At 41.3% G+C, this 25,252-nt stretch overlaps 1 protein-coding gene across 1 annotated transcript in view; it reads right to left on the reverse strand.

The window, feature by feature from the left end:
* FAM91A1 (family with sequence similarity 91 member A1) overlaps positions 1–20,372 on the reverse strand; it is a 30,623-nt gene extending 10,251 nt beyond the window's left edge. The window contains exons 1-18 of the mRNA XM_075415594.1: positions 20,221–20,372; positions 17,728–17,812; positions 16,864–17,015; positions 15,910–15,967; positions 14,296–14,363; positions 12,896–13,009; positions 11,755–11,845; positions 9,608–9,670; positions 8,475–8,581; positions 7,707–7,745; positions 7,489–7,601; positions 6,465–6,583; positions 5,937–6,049; positions 5,649–5,735; positions 4,234–4,366; positions 3,390–3,538; positions 2,874–3,008; positions 598–711 (exon numbers count right to left, since the gene is read on the reverse strand). Coding sequence (XP_075271709.1) covers positions 598–711; positions 2,874–3,008; positions 3,390–3,538; positions 4,234–4,366; positions 5,649–5,735; positions 5,937–6,049; positions 6,465–6,583; positions 7,489–7,601; positions 7,707–7,745; positions 8,475–8,581; positions 9,608–9,670; positions 11,755–11,845; positions 12,896–13,009; positions 14,296–14,363; positions 15,910–15,967; positions 16,864–17,015; positions 17,728–17,812; positions 20,221–20,292 — 1,812 coding nt within the window. The 5' untranslated portion in view covers positions 20,293–20,372. The remainder of the gene's footprint in view (positions 1–597; positions 712–2,873; positions 3,009–3,389; positions 3,539–4,233; positions 4,367–5,648; positions 5,736–5,936; positions 6,050–6,464; positions 6,584–7,488; positions 7,602–7,706; positions 7,746–8,474; positions 8,582–9,607; positions 9,671–11,754; positions 11,846–12,895; positions 13,010–14,295; positions 14,364–15,909; positions 15,968–16,863; positions 17,016–17,727; positions 17,813–20,220) is intronic.
* Positions 20,373–25,252: the final 4,880 nt, after the last annotated feature.

Raw genomic sequence — 25,252 nt, forward strand, 5'->3', positions numbered from 1 at the left:
AGTCAAGGCTGTCACAAGGGGGCCTTTGAGAAGGTGTAATTTTATGTTTGTTACAATATTAAACATCTATTTGAATGATTAATTCTGAGAATTCAGCTGCACTGATGGAACAGAAGAGGAAGTTGTTTTACTTCCCCTGAATAGACAAATCCACTCTACTTCTGCCCTTTGTGACAAAGAGCATGTTTTGCTATATGTTACTGTAAGAGCTGAATACCAAGCACTCTGAAAAAGTGCATTTCTTGAATAACAGTTCATATGCCTTCATATCACTACTGTCTAAAAAGCTTGTGGGCTCTCCACTTTCATTCCAACTTACTACACCCCCAACACTGTCATAAATCCACATCTCATTTTTAGCTAGCAAAACTATTATATCTGCTCATAATACAATAATGCATACGTAATATGCATTCAGTTCAAAACCAGTGTCTTCAGCCCCACTGAATCCTAGCAGCACTGGCTACAGAAGTTAAACATTTTTCAGCTCTTGGCAAAAGTATAGCTCTCCTATATTGTTAATCTCCTCTACCACGTACCAGCTGAAGTAAAAAAAAAAATCACACATTTTCATCATTTATACAGAGTGCTCTGTACCTGAATTAGAACAGCAGAATGCGTTAAAGCATCATTCAACATTGTGAGCACATTTGAAGTAGGAACTACTCCTGGGTCGTGACCCCAAGACGTTATTAGTAAGCGATCATAACCCTAGAAGAGAGAAATTAAAGAGTATTTACAGTTGTAATGGATTATCCAAGCACATACAGTGAAATACTAGAGTTTGACATTAGCATATCATTAGAATTAGGACGTTATCACAGGTAACTACGACCCTGTAGTGTTACACTTTGTACCAAGGATCACTCATTCATATTCCCAGTAAAGACAGAAGTTTGCCAACCTCAAACTTAAGATGCTATTTTGAACAGGAGCTGCCCGTCACCAATTCCTGTATAACTATGTGGCCAACGCAGCAGCCTCCTAGCACACAGGAGATGCAAATAATACCACATAAATTTAAAAGCAAAATGTAAGCTAAATAAACTATCATCATCAAGAGAACAAAGATGTATCAACCCCCAAAATACCTATCCAAGGGGGATGGACAGGAAGAAAAGAACACTGACTAGGAAGTAATTTCCTAGTTTCTTGGTTTTCAAGACTGAATTCCCCTGCATCTCCATAAGATTTCTAGAAATGTCTTGACAGTTGCATAACAAAATGACACTGCAAAACATCAGCAGAAGCATTCACATATGTATGCAGAGGAAAAAAGCTCCAGTAAGTTTGTGATAGGGCAGAATGAGAGATCATCTAGTACAAGTAAACCTGACCTATTAGAACACTGAGATTCAAGCAGTACTGAAGTTTTCCAAGGTCACCTACTGAATGCTTTTTACTAATAAAAGCGCGCAATCTGTACATTTACTGGTAGTTGAAGCTAATGACAGGCTAAGGTTTGAATCAAGCTCATCACCAATGGCCTTACAATATGCCTTCTGCTCTAGAAGCCTTGATTCACTCCTTGCTATGTTATCTTAAAGTAAGTCTTAGAAGTATCAACAAAACTTCTGAAATTGGAAAGGAAAAGGACACATGAAAGAGGTTTGATGAATGGAAAATATATCTACAAATCCTAGAGCCAGAGATGACTGCTGATGTAGGTACATCTAAGAATACACATCCCTCTCTGAGTGTCTCCATATCTTTCTAATATATTTAGCTCCTCAAGTATCTACTCAGAACAATGACAGCAAAACTGTAGAGGCCTCTCTGCAATTATAAATTTGAACAATATTATTTTACAAATTCCATTGTGAGCAGCAAGACCCAAACACTGCTAAGCATCTGCAGCATTTCAAATCAAAGTCAATAGATACAATGATTTTTCATTCAGGCAAGTTTAGAAGTTGTCACAGCCACTTCCACCTAGGTTTGCCTAGTATACAGAATACCCAATAGTACTCCTTTGTGACACATTTGTCCTTATTAGCATCTCACAGAGAGAACAGGAGAAGGCAGCATCTGAAGCCTTTCAGGCATGAGCTGATCACCTGCACTGTTTTGTGGGACTCCTTGCCAAAGCACTGTATGGATGCTAAAAAGTCAGGTGGATTCAAGGCTGGAAGCAATTTGGGAGAGCAACTGATCACTGCAGAGAAAAGAAATCCCATCACAACCTCTATATAGATAAAATCAAACGCAGCTCAGGAAGTTCCAGACCAGAACACAGGGAGGGCTGGAAACATCTTAAGAGGAAGTATTACATATTGTGCTTATTCTTTCTACTTACACCTGCTGCTAGAGACAGGCTACTGGGCTAGGAAGACCTTTTGTCCAACCTAGTGCAACCTTTATTAAATTGTTCAGCCATTTAAACTGCAGGGAGAATTACAGGCCTAGAACTTCAAAGTCTCCATCACAGATTTCTACAGTTGACAAACTGGAAGTGACCGTCTTAGCTGTCTTCTAAATCAGGCAAAGTTATACGTAGAGGTGTCGTTTCTTACATTTTAGAAAAAGCACAATACACTAGGTCTCTGTCTTTTGATATAGCTCTTCTACAACTTTGTAACACCCTCTGGGGATGGGCTTACAAATTTGCAGTGACTGCAGTACCACATTTTACACTAAAATTGAAAGGGGTGGCATTAAATACACTGGAGTCACATGATAACAAGAGAGACAGAAGTAGCATTCTTTTTTTCAGAACCTAGAAAGAAAACAAACCAAGATGCTACAGTAAACTTGCTTTTAGAAAAGGTACATCACCTACAATGAGTGGCACCCCTGACTTCAACTGTTATCCCTAAAGCATGTCTTTGAAACATTGGAAGCAGAAAGGGAGAATAAATCCATTCATATGCCACCTGAAAAATGCCTGGAAGTTTTCGAAGACGTGTTCCTTTAGAAAGTAACAGAGAGGGCGGTCCTTGTCCAGTTATATGGTAAATATACAGTTTGAACCAAACAGAACTGACTTCTGGTATCGCAGGTCCAATATGCTGAAGAGAGATTATTCAAGAAATTAGAAAGAACTTAATATTGCAACTGTTGTATGCGCAGATATCATTTAAGAATCAACAGTTTTAAAGAAATATAAATCTAATTTTGCAGCACAGGAGTTCTAATGTATTACTCTGCTACTGATGATAGTCTAGGTACTTAATTCAGTATTGCAAGACTCTTTACAGAAACGTTATAGTAAGGTATGTTCTATGAATACAAATTCAAGAACAAAGTATCTGACATTGACTGCAATACTATTCTACATGCAAATAAATGAGTGGCTTTAAAAGGGACATCTAACAGATATATCCAAAACAAAGCTATTCAGAAGATACTATACTACCAGTTACTGGGGGAAAACCTCAGTATTTTTTCACCTGGGGTGTACAGCTGCTAATAGGTCGTATTTCATTGGTGAGTGGTGCCATGGAAACCAGCAGACTGTAATTTTTGTTGAGAACTCTGCTGCAGGTAGCTGGATCCAAGCCGAGCAAACTCTCACATCGTAAGAGGTCCAAAGGAAATCCTATGTTGAAAATGCAAGATTGTTAAATTATTACTTAAAATGGAACATACAACCAAAAATATAACTTCAGGTTTTCCATTCTACCCTGCTAAGCCATGAATACATTATTTTTCACAATTAAGTGTTAAATTATTGAGTTTTAATAAATCTACATAATTTTAGCAATTCCAGTCATACAGGGTTGTCTGGCACAGAACTACAGCTTGCTCCTCACCAACTAACTGATGCTAGGAAATAAGCACAGAGATACTGAGGAAGCTAGGTAAGGTTTTTTAAAAATCCAACAATACATATCTACCCCCATTAGAAGAATACACTCTCTTTCATGACACAAAAAATGCTTCTTCGACAGAACAACTCCGACTAAACAATGACTCCTTTATTTAGGCCTTCAGAAACACACAATTTGAAATCAATCTCTTCCTCCAGTTCAGCTTGTCTTGCCATCATTATGCTTTACTCTGTTGCCTTGGATGTTAAGTCCAAGCCTTGGCAACCAAATCTATCATTCAACAGGCAAACCATGTAATATAGGATCAAAGGACGATGAAAAAAAGTGATGTTTTGGCTTCAAAATATTTTTAAACAAGTAGGATACGGATTGCTTTATGAAACAGCAGCTGAATCAGAAAGCTGAGTCCATGGCAGAGCGATAAATAAACTTAGTAGGATTTCCTCAAAAGTGTTCATAGTACCGTTATTTGGTTGATCAGTCTGTACAGCTTGTGCCCCCAGGTCTTTATTATGCCGCAAAAACAGTATTGTGTTTCGCAGTGTAAGTGCATGATCGAAGTACCGCTGTGCCTCCCCTTCACCTGTACTTTGAACCTAAACAAGAAACAAAATAAATGCATACAAGTGGCAGGTTGTTTCCACAAGCATCAATTACATGAAAGAAAAGAATAACAAATCAGCATTTTAAAGCTTTGTAATTGAGTAACAAATCTGCAGTTTATATGCTAAGGTGATTTACAGCAAGTATTAAATGAAAAGTGAGTCTTAGCAATGCTAGTCAGTCAATCAAAGTGTATGCAAAGACAGCATCTACACATGGGCCCCCAATATAGGAAGGACATGGATGTGTTGGAGTGGGTCCAGAGGAGGGCCACAAAGATGATCAGAGGGCTGGAGCACCTCTCCTGTGAGGACAGGCTAAGAGAGTTGGGGCTGTTCAGCCTGGAGAACAGAAGGCTGCGGGGTGACCTTAGAGCAGCCTTCCAGTACCTGAAGGGGCCTACAGGAAGGATGGAGAGGGGCTTTTCACAAAGGTGTGTAGTGATAGGACAAGGGGGGAATGGCTCTAAGCTAAAAGAGGGCAGATTTAGATTAGATATTAGGAAGAAATTCTTCACCATGAGGGTAGTGAAACACTGGAACAGGTTGCCCAGAGAAGTTGTGGATGCCTCCTCCCTGGAAGTGTTCAAGGCCAGGTTGGATGGAGCTCTGAGCAGCCTGGTCTAGTGGAAGATGTCCCTGCTCATGGCTGGGGGGTTGGAACCAGATGATCTTTAAGGTCCCCTCCAACCCTTACCATTCTACGATTCTATGACTCTAAATCAGGACTACATTCAGTCTTTCGGTTAAAGGATTTAACTGTCCAGTCATCCTGACTGGAATAAAGTGATACAGCAGTTAACAGCAGTCCTTCTACGTAATTCTACAGCTGTCCTTCTAGAATTATCTTTAGGAGGTAGATAAGTTAAACATTCCAGCACATAATGGTCAAATTTTCCTACAAAAATGACACTCAGACTCTCAGAAATATTTATGCCTTACTGAAAGGAAAGTGATTTCCACTGAACAAGCACAAATGCAGGTGTGTGTACACACAGGCTCGGGAAAATGTAGTTCATAAAATCACTTTGGTCACCAAACTCACCACATTCATACAACACACACAGAGCGTGTCCCTGAAAGTCACTAGAGGTATAAATGCTGTGAGTAAGAGACATTCTGACCTAACCACTTAGGTTAGTATGATACCGTGCTTGTTCTCTATCACTGTATTGCTAAATAAGCAGTCTTACACAACGAAAATACTGGGGGGGAGGGTGAGCCCCTTTAACACTCTAAGTGCTGAAAAAGCATTTGGTCAAACATGTAACAGTACCTTTTCCAGCTCCACCAAGAAGCTGTCAAGACTCTCATCTGACAGTTTCCCAACTTCAAACATAGTGACTGCATGACTTTTCAAGTTCTGGAACAACAAACCAAAACTGTCTTAATTCTTCGAGAGCGGAATGGGCAAGCAAAAGTTTTATTAAGCAAAAACATTTCTTATCAACAAACAATACAGAAGTTTTTAAAAATAATTACAGCTGTATTATATTGAAGTCAAAGTATTTTAAAACTCTACATATTTATTCTTGGCATAATACATTGAACAATTTTGACATACTGGTGAAAGATTTCCCATCATTAAAAAGGCAGTGAGAGTAGAATCAAACAGGAAGGCAATACGCTTTGTGTGTCCACTAGACAGATTCAGGCTGCTCACGCTGGCTGTTTCAGCTAACAGAGAACAAAAAGAAAATATATGATCAAATTTGTTTTGTTTAAAAATAAAATAATCAAGTATAAGTAAAATCTATTTTAAAAAAATAAGAAAGAAGTTAGTTATTGCCATAGTGAGTAGAACAGAATTCCCTTATCACTACTAAACTACTGATTGACTTAATTCAGAGGTTCGTATCTCTGTATCAATTGATATCCAGAATACAGCCTCATTTCAAGAAAAAAAACTATTTGGCTAAAGAATTTTAAACCAAGAAGTAGACACCACCTCCCCCACTGTATATTCCATATGAAAAAAATGATCTACACAGTCTGCATTTTACTTGTTTCTAGACCCCTTTACAGCCTAAGGCACTCTAAAAATATAAAAATAATTGATCCTAATGTATCAAAATTTACTGTTAGTGCTAACCTGGATCATCTTGACTGTTGGTATCTGTATCTGTGGCTGATGACCCAGCTTCCTGTATAGGACTTCTGTTTTCCCCACTGTCCCATGAAAGCAGCATCTTTTGAGGATCCAAAGTACTCCTATTAATGTGAATTAAAACCCACATCTATCGGTCACTGTAGCACCAGAGAAGTATCTCTGCCTTCCAGTGCTAGCAGGTCATGCATGGGCATACCCGATACATGCCTCTCAATACTTTTAAGCCCTAAAACAGTCAAAGCTTGATGCCCCTCAGAGCCCTGCTTTAGCTTCAGCAGAAGAGTTTATTTGGGGGTTTGAAAACACCAGATTTTGAAAGAGAGATCTGAAAAATCAAACTACTGTCTTTGAAGAAGAATCCAACGGAGAAAATGTAATTCACTTTCTCACAGTCTGAATTAGCATTAAAGAAAACTCAGGCATAGTGGTCATTTTAAATGGCTTAACTGGTATTAAAGTGCCTGACAATTCTTAATTAATGCAACTTGGCACTCCAACTTGGAGAACTCTTTGTTGATTAGTATTAACATCACATCCCCAGGACTTGATCTAGATATACATATATGTGAGACTGTCAGTGACAGAACTACAATGGTACCTGACAGCGAGCAAGCAAACTTTACACACATATTCACCGACAGGAGTGCGAAGAGACTTTGTCTCTGTACTAGCACAGCAACAGCTGTTATTTCTGGCCCCAGGAGTTTAAAGCAAACGTACACTTGCCTGCTTCAAAAGTGAACAGCTAGACATTTGAAGGTCAAAAAGACAGCGCTAAGTAACAGCAACAAAGTAGTACACTGAGCTTAGAGGGTAAATTACCACCCCTTATCCTCAGATTAAAAAGAGAATCAGGTATTCTTGTCGTTACACATGTTAGAAAGCCAAGTGAGATTTGTTGTTGCAGAAGTCAAAGCAAGCAACCAATAGCTTCACAATCAGATTTAGGTTCTAGCTTTCTCTTCAGTAAGAAAAATAAGCCTCGTGAAAGAACAGAGACACTTACTTCAGTCTGTTTACCGAAGGAACATTCTTCCATGATGGATGAAGATTATCCAGGTTTATTACTTGGCCTTTTTTATGAGCAAAGCCTAACCGACAATACATGGACACAGCATTCTGAAGAAACACACATATACATAATAAGCAACTGCTATGTGAAACCAGGTTGCAATACAGTGAACTTTCCACATAAAGTTCAACAGATGCATTATGCCCACATACCTTTACTAAAGATAAGTCAATCTCTAGGACGTTTGCAAGCTAAGAAAAAAAAAAGAAAGAAGAATCAACAATACAGTACTGATAATGCAGGCTAATTCACCATTTGTGAGCTTTGGCATCTTTTTGTTGGTTTTCTTTATTTTTAAACCCAGCCTGTACTGGTAGGAGCATGAAGTCTCACAGCTGTCCTACTTGAAAGCATGCAAAAGAAATACGAGGTTATCTTCCACTGTATAATTTCCAGGTTACTCCTGTATATCAGAAGACATGCAAAGAGGAAAACAAATCCTGGATATATTTAATGGATATTTTTCAGGTGCTTATGCATCAAGTTTTGAGAATAAGACCTTATGAAAACATATTTTTCACATTGAAATTATAAACACTTATGCAAAATTTGAATTCCCACTTTAAGCTAATACCTTGCATGTTTTCACTGCCAAAGAAATACTAAATTTTTATTTCACACTAGCAATACAGACCTGTTCCATTTCTAGCTCATATAAAATAATCTATATTAATCACTCCTGTATAAATTCATTCCAGCTGATGGAATTGTTTCACTGAATTGAAGGTACTCCTTCAAGGCTGAAGCACTATAAAAGTTACATTCAGGGTATAAGAAACAGGTTGGATCTTAAGCTTCACAATACCTCTAAATAAAATCACTTTATATCAATCCGTATCTCTGCCTTAAGTATTTTCAGCAGTGGGCTCTGGGCCTTTCAAGTATTCCTATATCCCCGACACAGGGTAAGTTTTACTCACCTCTGCCACATTAGTGTGTTCATCTATTGAAACAAATATCTTGTACAGGAGTGTTTCAAAGTAATCACCTTGCACTCTGTTCATCACAAAACCTTCAAGCGGTGGCACTAAAAAGAATTACTTGCAAAATTACAATTTGGTAACTTTCTTTATTAAACTGAATGGAAAAATAAATTTACACTTGTTTAGTTTTCATGGTACCCATCATTTTGAGGATTTCCCAGTCATAAAAAGAAAAGCCTAAAGACAGTATACACAATATTTAATACTCTCCCACTCCTGAAGAAAAGCAATGGTTGTCAATGTGTTTTCTTCTAAAAATTAAAGACACTCTACCTTGTATCATAGCCTTGCAGTTTCCAGCTCATCCACTACAGATGATTTCCAGTCATTCAGCCCATAAAATGATTTTGTAATAGCTCTGATGGGAATGGGACACAAAAGCCCACCCCACCCACACACTCCAGAGCTGAGACTCCCAAAGCTATTATTTAAGCAGTAAGTCTCTTGTACTTAGAGGACTTTGACTTAACTGATCTCTACTACAGCAATGACAGGTACTTCTGCATGATCAGGTTCCAAATGATTATGATTTATGCCTTTGCAGATTATACTAAATTCAGAAATCCCTGAGACCCAGGGTACCATAACGAGCTGTCCAAAGGGCAGCCATATACTGTGCTAGTTTAAGCTCCTACATAGTCCCCCAGACACAGCACATGACTAATTGAGATGACAAGACCATGAAGGATGGAACCGACATCTATTAAAAAGTTGCATCTGTCTAGAAAACAGTAGTCAAAAACCCATATACAACTACCTTTCTCTATGCTATTCTTCCTTTTCATTACAGATGTACAGGAGGGTACTTCTTAATTCATGCCATTACTCCTTAAAAGAATTCCATCTTACCTAAATATGTATACAAAATAACCTACAAAAATCAAGATGAAATAAATCCTATATACACTAAAAACAATGATTTAATGGGGTTGAAAACATTTAGTCAGGAAAAAAATTCATATTTTAAATGTTTTGTTTAAGCAAATTCACGTACACAGACAAGCAGCTTCCAAGACAGACAACTACAGGATAAGAAAACATAGGTATAATACCATTAAATATTTACTTACCTGCTATACAGCTGTCATCGGATATTGGTACATCAAGGTAAATAAATCCTTTGTTATATAAGCCTTTATAAATAAAAGCACATAATTTCAGAAAAATGCATGTTCCAGAGTATTAATGACACAAAGTAGACTTCCTCATCAACCAATTCAGAATTTAAAGTATTTTTTCCCAATAGCCTCCACTCTAGAATATTACTTTGCAATGCATGGGTCAATGAACTACAACTAATATTAAACAGGTGTCACTCTAAACCAGAGCTCTTCACTTGCAGTCTGATGCAGTGCCCTTAGAGCTCTACAAGTACCTTCAGGACTACCAAGCACAGTAGAATGACCACAGATCAAAGCAGCTACATTTGACAAAGACAAGTGTGTCCCCGCCTAAATGTTAACATAATTTTCACCTTCATCACTGTACTGTCAAGAAATAGGGGTGGGGTGGGTCCTGAATTTGTTTTGTCAGCTGAGGATGCTGGCTACATTTTGGTTCTCCCCTAACTCAAGCTGGAACTCGTATACTTGGTAGGAAGGACACAAACTAAATAACGTCAGTTCTGATGGTCCTCACATGTCCTTCCCACACCTCTTCACAGAAAGTCTTTTTTATACAACTGGAGAAATAAATTCTAGGACACTTCAGCACAAGGCACCAGCAAAGCTGCAGCAGATACAGATGGACATTGCATATAATAAGGACAACAGTATGAGATTTGAGTGCTAAGCATCTGAACAGAGTAGGTAAGCCAGGAAGAAGTCTTAAGGAAGGGCAAAACATTTCAGCAGGGTTATCTTTCGAGTCTAAGGTTTGGAACAGCTATACTTTAACAGTAAAGCATAAAGCTAAATCACACAGTATAAAATAAGTCCAACTTATTGTCAGTGGTTCCTTTGGTGTTACCCAAGATCAATCCATCTACACCATATTCATCACAGCAGGGAGCAAGTGCACCAACCACCCTCAGATGAAGTGTGACTGAACACCTGGAGCAGAACTATCAGGATGTTTCACACATACACAGAGCTCAGCCCAGCTACAGTGTGCGTGTGTGTATGTATCTACAGTATATCCACTAAAATTAGTACCTCCAATAACGGATCAGGATGACATTACAAGCCATCAACACTCTAAGGATGCTCTTCACTGTTTCTCCTTCAGATTCAGCTCTCATAGCTGACACATCCTTACTTACAGTACCTGAAATGTATTGATAGCATTGTAGCTTGGACTAAACAGTCCTCTCTCCTCATAAAATCCCATCCTACTAGCAGTCCTTTACATTAACCATCTGTACATTCTTTTTCTACCCATGAGTTAGAGTAAAAAAGGTATGTTAGATCCTTCTAAACCTCCTAAAACTGAGCTGCAACTCTCTACAAGCAACACCAGGCCATGGATAGAGAAAGATTGTGTTTTCAGAATTCAAATTTCTTAAGCCCTATACTGTTTCAGTTCCACTCCAGAGCTTGAATTTAACCTACCTCTTTTCTTTTTTAAGGTTTTGTTCTGCTCCAGTAACAGGCAATGGAATTCTGCCTCAATCTCCTAGGAAAACTACAGTGCACAGGTCTGACTGCTTGTAGTAAGCCAAGCATTTACAGACAGACTTCTCAAGGAGGAGTTTCAGTGAATTTGTACTCCCTCGCCTAATGTTATTTGTCTATATCTAATACATGTTATGCTGAAATGGAGAGACACATGCATGCCATTTTTCAGTAACGGTTGCAGACCTTTGAGAAGCAAGAGAGCCTCTTAGGTTTAAGCCCTATTGTTCAAACAGTACAAACATCACAAAAACTCTCCTTTGAAAAGCAAGGAGTGAAGTTTCACCAGCCAGGACTACCAACTCCGACATTTTAAATTTTAGTTTCTCTTGTCCCCACCTACATCCCCCTCAATCTTTACTGACAGTTTCTAACGAAAGAATTTGTTGAATCAAACAATAGAAGAGCAACAGCTGCTCATGCCTCACCATTAAACCACTTACAAAATCTAGACTGCAGTCTGTACAAGCTCTTGAGTATTTTCCTCCACCTGCTCTTATGCTTCAGCTGTCTATCATCCCCTTTTATTCCTAGTTTTCAGACACTACTCTCAATTTACTAAACAAGACCTACAAACAGAAAAGGAACGTTCATTAGAAACTTACTGTGAACTACACTGAAGTCTAATGAACCAGCAAGCTGAGGACCTGAATCAATTATCTTATCAATAGCAGACTTCTCTGATGTAGTACAAATCTAGGTAAAAGAAATCATGTTAGTCTTCTGTTTATGCAATTTCCTTAATACCACTCAAAAAAATCCCAACCATTTCAGCCTCAAATCCGTCATAAATAATATCAGACTACAGGAAGTAACCCATGTTCTTAATCAAAATATTTGCTCTGAAGAATTCACTGCAGTTTCTGTTAAAATCTTAAAATTTTTCACTCTTGTCCCCACACAAAATTATGCATGCTTCAAAAGCAGTACTTAATTGCACAGGTATCGGCAAGTGAAGTCCACAGTATAATAGGTTTGCTCTGTAAAACTTTCAGACCGAATGTTCAGCCACACAGCTGGAACCATTCTAGAAAGAGGTCCACTACAATATCAAAGTAATGTGCTTCAGGTTAACTACTTTGGGTTGATGGGATGTCAGAATGTAAGTAGCTACCACCTAAGATATTCCAAATAGCAGCCAAAAAAAGATTCCACCATTACTTTAAGTATGTTCCAATCTAAACAAAAGACTTACTGAAGGAATTAAATCCAGATCAAATGACTAGCTGACTGTAAAAAGAAACTGTAAGAATGGACGCAGAATAAGGATGAAACACTAAGTCAGCTCACAAATTTTTCATGTGCAAACAATGAAAAAAAAATGAGATACGAGGAGCAGAAACAATGAAAATATATACTAAATAAAGTCCACTAATATTGTGATTCTAAAGAAGGTGAAGATTCAGTCAAAATTGAGCTGTCAGGACTTAAACGTGATATTTAAGAAAACATATTTTGTAGTTTGTTCCCTACAAAGCACATTATCACACACATTAGTTACCACAAATTGGTCGATGCAAAACCACCTCAGCACTGTGCATAGCGCAGAAAGTACAAAGCAGGGAGAGGGAGAGTGTATCAACAAAGAAAACACAACAATTTCCCTAACTTCCAGTAACTTTTCCATAAAAGAGTTGTTGTAAACCTGCAAAATAATCTTTGTTTATTCTACACAAAAGGAAGCCCCTGTTTGCAGGGACTATCAGCATTTGACCAAACTCAGAGACGCAATCCATACTAAAATACCTTGATGTCATCCTCAGTGATGTAGCCAGACTGCACGACCCACCACGCTTCTATAGCAATCTCCACAGGTTTCACGGGTAACAGATCATGAGCAGTTTTCCTTCTGAAAAATTTCTGCAGTGGTACAGTCCATTTGAGATAGTAATAGAGCACTTCACATATGCAGACAGCCATCTACTTTTGATCTTGATTTTTATAATAATCCATTTTTCAGTACATTATATTCATAGGCTGAGCACACACAAATACTATTAGCCTTGTAATTCAGTGAAAGTTACCCCCCTCTCTCAAATCACATGAAAATGAGAAAAAAAAAATTATTCACGTCTGAAAATGTTAAGTCTTTCCTTAAACCCGTATTTTCATCCATATTGTACATGTCACTGATTAAAACCCACACTATTCAAACACCTTAGGATCAAGTCCAAATTTAAACTATTTATGACATCTTCTACTGTGAACAGGTAAGAGAGCACAGCAAACAAAGTAAACAAATGGGGTATTTTAAAGAAGTTAAATGATCTTTTAAAAAAACCAAAACCTTTCAGGAACACATTTTATTTACCTTAAAGGACAAAGTACCCCACATTGCCAATATGCATAGTGCTAAAAAAGTACAGTGAATGTCAGACCAAGAAAGAAAAACTGGAGGACACTGTTTATTTATAGACCTAACTAGCTTCTCTTCCACTGTATAGCCATTACTCTTTGGTTCAGTCTACCAGCTTCGTATGTTGGTAAGCACACTCTCAGTTGAAGGAGCACTGTGAACCTACTGTAAGAGCACTTACAAAGTTTCCTGAAGAAAGAAAAGAACCATTGTGAACTAAAGGGCCTACTTCTATCAGCAGTCATTACAATGTTTTCCACATGTGCTGTTCACAGGCAAAGATGCCTGTTCAGACTCGTTACCGTTGTCTTAGAGAAAAACATACATACTACAAAAATTTACACCAAGATGGAGGACTGTCCCAGAATAAACTCTGATCTCAACTGCACCCACATAAACATGGAATGACCCTTCCAGAATTAGTACCACTATACTGTTTACATATGTTTATATATGTTTTATATATATGTTTATACTGCCCAGGAGACATTAGTTATCTGGTGCCATAGAGTAAGTATAGCTCTGAAAATATAAGATTTTTTTAAAAAAAACACTAAACAAAAATGTAGCGCTGAATATCTTTTTCTTTAGTATACTTCGATTTTAAATTAAAAAGCTCTTTATTAACTTCAGAAAACACACTATAATTAGCAATACACTATGTCACACTCAATTAGCTACACTATTGAACTAACCAGGCCCATGAAATTATTTCATTCTTCATTTCCTATGAAATAATATGGGTGGAGGGTGGTGTGAAGGAAAAGGAGGGAAAATAAAAGAAACTTACTTTTGAAGACCTACATTGGTTCATTAGATCTATATACTGGTTTCTTCCTATTCCAAGAAGTCTTAGACCTAAAAAATACATGAGATACACAAAACATTCTTCAAAGAATCAGACCGACTTCTATAAAAATATTTTTAGTTACTCTTTCTTCCAAAAATAAAAGGATAGTTATAGGAGCTAAATCCAGTTCTAACTGAATTTGACAGAGAACCATGTGTATCTAAAACCAAAATCTATCTCCATTCATTTACTCTGTAGAGGTGTAAAAGAAAAAAATCCCGTATCACTCATGTCATAGGGCAGCACGGAATAATCACATCCCTTTCCCTCCTACACTCACATCTAGAGATAATAACTATACTTCAAATTAACAGACTAAAGCTGTACCAGATTTTGGTCGACAGTTTTTTCTTCCCCTTAAAGCCCACACCATGCACTGGATTAGAACTCTAAGAATTAGAGCACAAAAGGCCACATAAGCCTCTAAAGATTAAGATACAGTTGAGTCAAACTGAATCAAAATGTAATTCTACAGTCTCTAGCCTTCAACCATTAAGGAACCATGAAGAGACACTGAAAAACTGCTCATTAGTTTTAACTCGTATTCTGTCTCAGTTTTAACTCCAACTTTCTAGTTTGACACTATTTTTTTTCCGATAAAATGTTAATAAAGATGTTTAACTTCATTACACTGCAGTCCCTGACCTGTAGCTGCTGCTAAAAAACACCAGACTGGCCGGGGGCGGGGGGGGGGGGGAGGGCGTGTATGGAAACACCAACCAAACAAAAACCAGGGAAGCCTTTGCTCTCTTCCTACTCCTGAGGAATACTAGATTGCCAACAAGCTATGGGGCACTGAGGAAACCAGTTTTTCCTAACTACACACTATACTTAAAAGAGAACTTCATATATTCATACCAAAGGTGAGGAATGAATTGTTTAGCTATAAATAACTTCAGTGGCAGGTTGAACACCCTCCCTATACCAGCAGTTTACATTTTGCTCTGTAAGACTTATCAGTACGCTTTTGCTCTAACTTTGTTCTCCTCCGCCAGGTTCAATGTTTTTGCTTTCCCAGTCTTCCCATCCCATACACACAACTGCCTAATAGAAAGCAGGATAAAACACCTGACACATCCAGGAGTGTCATAAAATACCAGATTCTGCCTTTTTTCTGGTACATCACCCCTCAATCCACACTGATGTTAATTCACAGGAGTTTTAACAGACTTTCAGTGTCTTCCTAAAGCTTTCTACCCAGCACGTGCCAAACACACAGGAAATGACCATTAGCTCAGCGTGCCGATGCACAACAGCCAGTGAGACTTTCCACCCAGATGTCCAAGCAAACAGGAACCCAATACAAGCACGAACAGAAGTTGCACAGGTTTTGCACGTGCCTATCTCTACTCTGACTACCAAACATTCCAGTGCTGACCACATGGACAGAACTCTGTACGAAGAGCACACAAGCTCCTTAGTATCACTATTTACATGCTTCCGCACCTTCATTCACATGCTTATGCTCAAGCAAACAGACGCCCGCAAATTCATCTGCGGAAGCTCCTTATTTCCAACTCACTGGAAGCAGTAACGCAACTACACAATACTTACAGTCAGCAGCAGTGAAGTTGGGTAATGAATCGTAGCTTTTCTCACTGTTCATTATATCCTTAAAAAGACAAGAAAACTTAGTTGCAACAAGGAAGTCATCACTTCAGAGAAGTGGATCCAAAACTCTGCCTGCCTTTTTTTTTTTTTTAAGAACAAAATGAAATGAAAACAATCTATTAAAGTCAGTTACCCTATCAAACTTGCCAATTACTTGATTAATCATTACATGGTAAGTTAAATACATTATACAGGAGTCTCATTTTTTTAATGTAATCTTTACAAAGAAAAATGATTATTGAAAGAATAACACAAAATTTTGTATCTGTCTTCACAAAAAAACATAGAATTGCTAACGGTAATAACAGAATAAGCTGACAATTAATCCATTCTGTCTGCAATCACTATACACAAAAAAACCCCAGCACTTCTGATATCCAATGAAAATAGAAGAACGTTGCCAGAGTGTTGACAGAAAACAGAACCATCTTTGTGCTCATAAAAAAGGATCTGCTTCAGGCTTTTGAAAAAGCTTCTAATATGGTTAAGTGTCCTTTTTGAAAGAGAACAAAAAAGAAAATAACCATTTAAATGTGCTAGGTTTTAAAAATGGTAGTTCTCTTTGTTTTATTAATTTAACAGACTGAGGTATTTCTTTTACAGTTTGAAATGAAGAGTCACAAATCTCAAACATCTAAAGGGAAAGACTGGCCTCTGAGTGAGTCCCACCTCAGCTCCACATGACAAAAGTCCAGCTCTTGAAAGGCTAATGGGGGCAGAAGGGAAAAATCTGCAGGTACAAGTAGTTCTCTAGAAACTTTCCTTACTGTTTCCTTACTTGTTATCAGACCCTATCGAAAAACAAACTACATGACACTGCCTCATGTGCATTACAGGGCCACTACAAACATCTCTAGGACAGAAAACAACATATTCTCGCCATAGTTTTGTACTCACCTCCATTATGCCTGTGTAATAGGAAAATGGTGTTATCCTCAGACCTTTTACCATGATGTCAGACAAATGATAAGGGTACAACATCAGATGATCTCTACTGTATTTTAACAGATCCTCATAGTATTTACGTTCGTCTTTCTTGACATGCTTAACTACAAGGGGAGGAAAAAAAAAGTTACACTATGATGTTCAATTTAAAACAAAACGTTACAATAAAACAATTAAAATAGTATAATGGCAATTGTCAGAAACTAAAAACAATATGAAGGAGTGGTGCAGGGCATTAAGCATCCAAGGATTTCTACACATGATACAAGTACTCTCAGAGTCTTTAAGGATGACATTACAATAGAGCAGGCTCATTTCACAGGTTACCAGGAAATGGCCTGTTGAGACAACTCATGCAGGCCATAGAAAATTATCTTTTCATTAGCGAAACTATTACCTACTTTGGGAAAACGAATGGATGCAGTCAATGCAAAATAAATTGAAAGTCTGCAAACAAGTCATAGCCAATAGCTCATGTGAGTCACGACCACTGTCCTGCATCTCATCTAATGACAGGCTTTACTTTATTAGTCAAATCCTCTCAACATCTCAATTTCTTGGAAAAAGGCTGCATAACTACAGCAGGAATTCAGTTCCACATGCCAACTTAGTAACCTTACACAGTGTTTCACTAGAAAAGCTGCCAAATGGACTCAAAATCAAGACTTATCTTGATGTTTTATCATTTAAAAGTATTTCTTTTCACAGAAGGAAGGACCTTTGAACAGGGCTAGTTCTTGCAGTTTTACAGTAAAGACAAGCTTCTACACTGAAGAATCGGGTAGCAATTAGAAGTTACTTAGTTTCTTTACTCACCTAAGTTATTCCGGTATCGTAACTGATTGCGGATGCTGTAGAGTACGACCTGCCTTTCATATTCCCTCTGAGAGTTTCCAAGAGCCTTGAAAACACAAAGGCCTTTTAGCTGACACGGACAAAACCCTTTCTAGTTAAACCACTGCAAAGTGTCTTATGAGGAAACTTATGTCGGTAGCTCTCATTACTCAGGGAGCCCCCCAGCTCAATACAGTGATGGTATCTTTAGTCTCCTTATTAGGTCCAAACTATCTTTAGTTAAATAGGTGTCTCCACACGATGCAGATATAAACAGTAATTTTAAGATATTTTTTTTCCTAGTACCATTCTGATTAAAAAGGGAGCATCTAATCCTCAAATCAAACGTTTTAAACTATCTTTTAGAAAACATGAAGCTTCAAGCATTTTACCAAGAATACACTGCTTTGCAGCCTTGAAGAATTACCCAGAACTAGCATAACACAAACCAAGCACGGTGAACGACAGATGAAGCTTCAACTGCTGCACCCAAGAAGCTTATAGCAGAAAAAATAAATAATGAAACAGCTCAAGTTATAGCTTCACACAAGTAAGGCAATCAAGTGATCTTAGGTCACGAGATTAAGGCATAAGCACAGCACATTACTTCACTATCATGAAAGAAGATAAAAAGAGAACTTTGGTTGATGCTTTAAATGCCTTATTGAAAAAAAGGGCCCCTCAAAATTCTTCATATTACTCTTCTATTCTGCATCCGCAGCAAGCAATCTGTTGGGGTTTTTTCCCCCCTCTCCTGGTCCACTCATTGATGCTCATATTAAAAAAAAATCCTTAGATAGAATGATACTTTACTGCATATATAGGATAAACAAGTAAGTTGCACACATATTGCAGAATCAGTTTGTGGAAAATAAATACCTGATACCACAGAGGGGGTTCATAATTGATTACACATCCAAAGAGGTATTTGCTCCAAGTACAAAACTATTAAGGACTATTCTAACACTAACGTAAACAAAATAGTAGTCCAGAAGTTAAAGTAAATAATGCATTAAATACTGGTATATTTTCTATCCTGCATCACACAGCCAACAATTTAGCACTCAGCTGAGTAGGTAAAGAGGAATCATTATTCACGCCTCTCTTACAGCTGCTGAAACCTCAAACTCAAGGAATTCAATTACTTCAGGCCTCCAGCCTCTACTGATCCTCTCCATCCTTCCTTTGTGCAAGAGCAGGAATTGTTTTTCAGCATCTGCTTTCAAGCAGCGTAAGACTTTGGAAATGAGACTTGACTTGACACAATACCTCCCCACTGCTGTCAGAGGCCCCTTAAACCCAGCAGATCAAAGTTTCATGAGGTTTTCTTTTCCACGGCCCAGTCCCTGGCTACCGCAGCGCAGGGCTGCACAAGTCTGCAGTGACGCCTGCCCCGGGTCAGTTCATACTACGCAGGGCTTGCCTGGGGGACACCTAGAATCACAGAATGGCAGATGTTGGAAGGGACCTCTGGGGATCATCTAGTCCAATCCCCCTGCCAAAGCAGGGTCACCTACAGCAGGCTGCACAGGACCTTGTCCAGGAGGGTCTTGAATATCTCCAGAGAACGAGACTCCACAACCTCCCTGGGCAGTCTGTTCCAGAGCTCCATCACCCTCAGAGGGAAGAAGTTCTTCCTCATGTTCACATTCAGAACTTCCTGTGCTTCAGTTTGTGCCCGTTGCCCCCTGTCCTGCCGCTGGGCACCACTGAAAAGAGTCTGGCCCCATCCCCCTGACACCCACCCTTGAGATATTTATAAGCATCTATGAGGTCCCCTCTCAGCCTTCTCTTCTTCAGGCTGAACAAGCCCAACTCCCTCAGCCTCTCCTCGTAGGACAGATGCTCCAGTCCCCCCATCATCTTTGTAGTCCCCCGCTGGACTTTCTCCAGTAGCTCCTTGTCTTTCTTCTACTGGGGAGTCCAGAGCTGGATGCAGTACTCCAGGGGCACCCTCACCAGGGCAGAGTAGAGGGAAAGAAGAACCTCCCTCGACGTGCTGGCCACCCTCCTCTTGATGAACCCCAGGAGACCACTGGCCTTCTTAGCAGCCAGGGCACACTGCTGGCTCATGGTCAACCTGTCGTCCACCAGGACACCCAGGTCCCTCTCCACAGCCCCCCCAACAGCGACAGCCCCCCCTAACACCCCCTCCCCACAGCGACAGCCCCCACACACACACATCCCCACACCCCCCTTCCCCACAGAGACACCCCCCCCCACACACACACACCCCCCCCCACACACCCCTCCCCAAAGAAACAGTCACACACACACCTTCCCCTCCACAGTGGGGCCACGCACCCTCCCCCGCAGACACCCCACCCTCCTCAGACAAACCCACACACCCCCCCACAGGCACAGGGCCGCCCGCCTTCCCCCGGGGCAGGCAGAACTGAGTCCCCCCCGTCTCCCCACCCTTCGCTTCCCCGTGCCGGGAGCTCTGCAGCCTGGATCCCGCCAGCCCGCTGGCACCTGCTTGACGCTGGCCGGCAGCCGGCCCCAGGGGTAGTTGTGGCGGATGTGGAACTCCACGTCGATGTTCATGGCGATGAGGCCCCGCCGCCCGGAGGCGCTCCCGCGCAGGGGCCGCCCTGCCCTCGGCCCGCCGCCGCTTCCGCGTTCCGCCCCCGGAAGCGCCCGCAGACGTCAGTTCCGGCGGCGCGGCGAGCAGCGCGGCGGTCACGCCGGGATACGGCCGGTGCCAGCCGTGCGTGCGCTCTGAGGCGCTGGGGGCGCGGGCCGGCCGTCTGCGAGCTCGGCCGGGGCCCTCTCCGAGCTTCGGACTTCAACAAAGGCAAATGCAGGGTCCTGCACCCGGGGACGAACAACCCCAGGCACCAGTACAGGCTCGGGGCGGGCCTGCTGGAGAGCAGCTCTGCGGAGAGGGACCTGGGTGTCCTGGTGGACGACAGGTTAACCATGAGCCAGCAGTGTGCCCTGGCTGCCAAGAAAGCCAATGGGATCCTGGGGTGCATCAAGAAGAGTGTGGCCAGCAGGTCGAGGGAGGTTCTCCTCCCTCTCTACTCTGCCCTGGTGAGGCCTCATCTGGAGTACTGTGTCCAGTTCTGGGCTCCCCAGTTCAAGAAAGATGAGGAGCTACTGGAGAGAGTCCAGCGGAGGGCTACGAGGATGGTGAGGGGACTGGAGCATCTCTCCTATGAGGAAAGGCTGAGGGAGCTGGGCTTGTTTAGCTTGAAGAAGAGAAGGCTGAGAGGGGATCTTAGAAATGCCTATAAATATCTTAAGAGGTGGGGCCAGACTCTTTTCAGTGGTGCCCAGTGACAGGACAAGGGGCAACAGGCACAAACTGAAGCACAGGAAGTTCAAGCTGAACATGAGGAAGAACTTCTTCCCTCTGAGGGTGACGGAGCACTGGCACAGGCTGCCCAGGGAGGTTGTGGAGTCTCCTTCTCTGGAGATATTCAAGACCCGCCTGGACAAGGTCCTGTGCAGCCTGCTGTAGGTGACCCTGCATTGGCAGGGGGGTTGGACTAGATGACCCACCTAGGTCCCTTCCGAGCCCTACCATTCGGTGATTCAGATACCTCTTGTTACTGGCTCCATTAGTTTGACGTTGCTTCCTAATGCCAATCACAATGGACGGGGGGCGATGCTGGTGGCTGCTTGGAGCAAGGCTAAAGGGACGAGCGAGGTGACTCCATTTAGCTCCACTGGCCCGGCGTGTGCTCCATGTGGCGTGGGGGCTGCCAGCTTGCAGGCCTGAACACCGGCAGCAGCCTGGCCTCTTCATGCGGGCCCTTGAGGCAAGTGGGTTAATGTCATCAAGGAAGCTGCTTCAAATAACATAGCAGCAGGTGTCCCTCCCTGTCTGAGGATCTAGGGGTTTGTGTGTCATTTAGTTTCTCAGCAGTGTCAGAACCGGCGTCATCTTCCCTTGCAGAAACATTTTCTTACTGTTTGAAGTGTCAGGGAATTACAGATGGGGGAAGGGCTCTATGTTTTTAACATTACACAACATTTTAGTGAATAATTTGATACAGAAGTAGAGTAAACAAAGCAAATGAGTCCCTGATCACTTGTGTCATTCAATTTTTTAGGCTGTTACCCTGCACGCTCAGTGATAACCTTGGAGCAGTGGACAGAGCTGGAAGGGGACCAACAGCGATAGAAAGAAACTCAGCGCTCTATTATCTTCGAGTAGGTCCCCAGGGAACTGCAGATGCAGTTTTTCTTGGGCGGCACTGGTAGCTTCAGGATCCCAGTTCTGTGTAACTGCAGAGATACGAAGGCTCAGCGTGTGGATGTGCCCCGTGGTGCCGACACGCAGAGCTCCCTGCAGCTGAGGAGGTGGTGAGCAGTGCGCACAATCTCCAGAGTCTCGGATGAGGCCTCCTTGCTCATGTCACTGGCAGGATTCTGTCCAGGAACACAGTCACAGCCTGCCGACCTGGCTTCATCCTGAATTCTTTTAACCCCAGTTGTCAGGTTTCTTAGGAGCCTTTCTCTGTCACACCCTACAATGGTTTATAAATAAACTATTAAAAGACATTAATAAGAAACTCTTTTTGCCTTGGTCATTGCCACATAAACCAGATGGTACAGGTCTTTGGCTGGTACTGTGTGTTTGCTTTTGATATCAGTAATTAGACACACCTCTCAATAAAGCAACACAATCTTTTTCTTGAATGGTTCTGAGGTAAATTATCTTGTTAGTAGCACCAGCACCTGAAGAATACTTTTAGTAAGACACAGATATGAGAATGCACAAGCTAAAAGTTCAGGTGCTCAGAATAACAGTAATGTGTGCAGTGTTCCTGTTCCATTATGTTTCTATCTGCTGCCTCAGGCTTTTCAGGAATAGCACTGGCAAAAGGGAAGGAAAAACAAGACAATTAGGAAGAAACTATTGACGTGGGGTTGATTTTCAGAGAAGCAAAATAATTGAGCAGAGCTGTGATTAGAAGCCAGTAGTGGATGTACTTGATTTTTAACAGGATTTTAATGTTTTACCAGAAAGGGTACCGTAGAACAGAACCGTTCTGTGTTTATTAATGAGTCTGACAATTTGTGGACAACTGATTCAAATTCAGTTTCTAAGTGAAAGGCGTAGATAAAACGCTCTGAGCTCCTACACCTTCAGTTGAGGTCATTGAACTCTGAACTTACAAGAACATTGGTTTAAATCATGTATGTAAAATACAGTGAGCATTGAGGATCAGGCCACTGATCCTTTTTCCAAACCTCAGGATATCATTATAACCACACCCACTCCCTGCCAGCTCTGCTCCTCAGGATGGATATGGACACGTAGGCTGTCGTGCAGTTTACAGTGTCTCCAGCTGACCCTTCAGGCAGTTACAGCAATGAACGGATTTATCCTGGAAAGCGGGCGCTGTGTATAGCCTTCTCCAGTCCTTTATGGCTTTCCCTGACCTGCATTAGCGCTCACAGGTAGTAACCCTGGGTCAGAGACCGCTACCCCTAGTCTGGCGCTCAGGAGACCTGTGCCGCTGACTATATATAATGAGTATTCATTGATTAATATTGATTATATTGATTTTTTTTATTTCCTTTTCTGGTTGGTACACATGACTGCTTACTTAAATGCATTCATTTCTGGCAGGAATAATCTTCCTTTGTAAGGACAAGCAAAACAAGGATTGAACATTCTAGCCTGGTGTGCATCATCCGTTAGCTGCTCTTCTTCCACATTCTGTAATAAATCTCTACTTACCTTTGTTTATCACTTACTTCTGCGATATTTTTAGACCATCTTTTTGCCTTTGATGTCTCTTGCTGCTCATAATTCATTCTGTCCGTTTGTTTTTCTAAAATTATTCCCATGTTCTTGTTCTCTGTATCTATATACAGCCTCAGTTATGGTTTATTGTCTTTTAGAGTTTCATTTTCTTAAAGAGATCTTGTTGAGGACTTATTGCTACACATTTTTCTTACTACGCTTCTTATCTTTCCTTCCTATAGAGAAAATTTGCCTATTGGGTTTTAATATATTCTCTTCCAGTTATTCCCAGCAGTCTTCATTCTTGAGATCACCTTCTCAGAAGATACTACCTTTCGGTTCACTGACTTTTCAGAAGTCTGTTTTTTTCCTTATTCCAAGGCTTTTGTGCTTTTTAGCTCCACATGTCATTACCACTTTCAGACTGCCTTCCCTTTGGGTTTTCAACCAGTTCCTCCTTGTTTACAATCAGAAGTAGCAGCTTGGCTTCCTCTAGAAGTGGATCCCAGTGTGCTCAACAAGCTTGATGGACTTGGGGGGACCTGCCAAGTTTGCTTTTCTCACCAGCTTGTAGCTGACGCGTCTCTACAGAGTAAAATGCAGTGCTCTGAAAGAGTGAGCTGAATCAGTGCAGCTCTCCTCCGAACTGAGCACCTGCACTAAGCAGTTGCGATGAGATCTCTAGTCCTCATTCCTTCTAGTCCTGGCTGGCCTGATGATCTGTGTGCCACCTTCACTGATGCGTGAGGAGCATCTCCTCTCCAAGATGACTCTGGGCTCTTTTTCAGAAGTGATTTGTGCAGTACCCTTGAGCTGCTTATTTAAATTGACAACTGTTGGTCAGATCTCAAGACCAAATAGTTCCCAAGGCATGCTTTCCTCAGAAATAACGTTTTTGTCATATCCAGGAGAGGGACAGTGACTTTGTCTCCAGTTGGAAGCCGATGTCCTTGAAGAAATTCACTATATTTGGTGTATTTTCCCTGCTCCACTGTGGGCTCCGCTCTCCATGGGTAGACAGGTCCTGGCAGGAGCCTGCTCCATCGCAGGCTTCCCACGGGGTCACAGCCTCCTTCAAACATCCACCTGCTCCGGCATGGGGTCCCTTCCATGGGCTGCAAGTGGATATCTGCTCACCGTGGACCTCCATGGACTGCAGGGGACAGCCTCCCTTGCCATGGTCTGCACCACAGGCTGCCGGGGAATCTCTGCTCCGGCGCCTGGAGCACCTCCTCCCCCTCCTCCTTCACTGACTTTGGTGTCCGCAGAGTTGTTTCTCTCACGTCTCAATCCTCTTTCGACTGCTGTTTTTGCAGCAGTTTTCCCCCCCTTCTTATCTATGTTATCCCAGAGGCACTACCAGCATTGCTGATGGGCTCGGCCTTGGCCAGCAGCGGGTCTGTCTTGGAGCCAGCTGGCATTGGCCCTATCAGACACAGGGGAAGCTTCTAGCAGCTTCCCACAGAAGCCACCCTTGTAGTCCCTCTGCTACCAAAACCCTGCCATGCAAACCCAATACATAAGTCCTTAATGCCTTCTTGTCCTCTGCATCCAGACTGCTTGATCTTGCCATGGCATAATACCCCTCCCTCAGTTTTCCATCCTGCTGGCAAAAGAAGGAAGAAATAGGTGGAGGTGGACTCCATTCACTAGATACCAAACGATGCCCCTGTCTCTTTGCCTGGGGTATGTACGTCACCCACAGGAGTACGGTCCGCCGGTCTTTTGCGGGGAGTCAGTCCTGTTATTTATAAAGCTGAAAAGTACCATGCATGTACCTTAATTTTTCTTAATTATACAAAC

Source organism: Opisthocomus hoazin, chromosome 3 (assembly GCF_030867145.1).
Source record: "Opisthocomus hoazin isolate bOpiHoa1 chromosome 3, bOpiHoa1.hap1, whole genome shotgun sequence".
NCBI classification, from domain to species: domain Eukaryota; kingdom Metazoa; phylum Chordata; class Aves; order Opisthocomiformes; family Opisthocomidae; genus Opisthocomus; species Opisthocomus hoazin.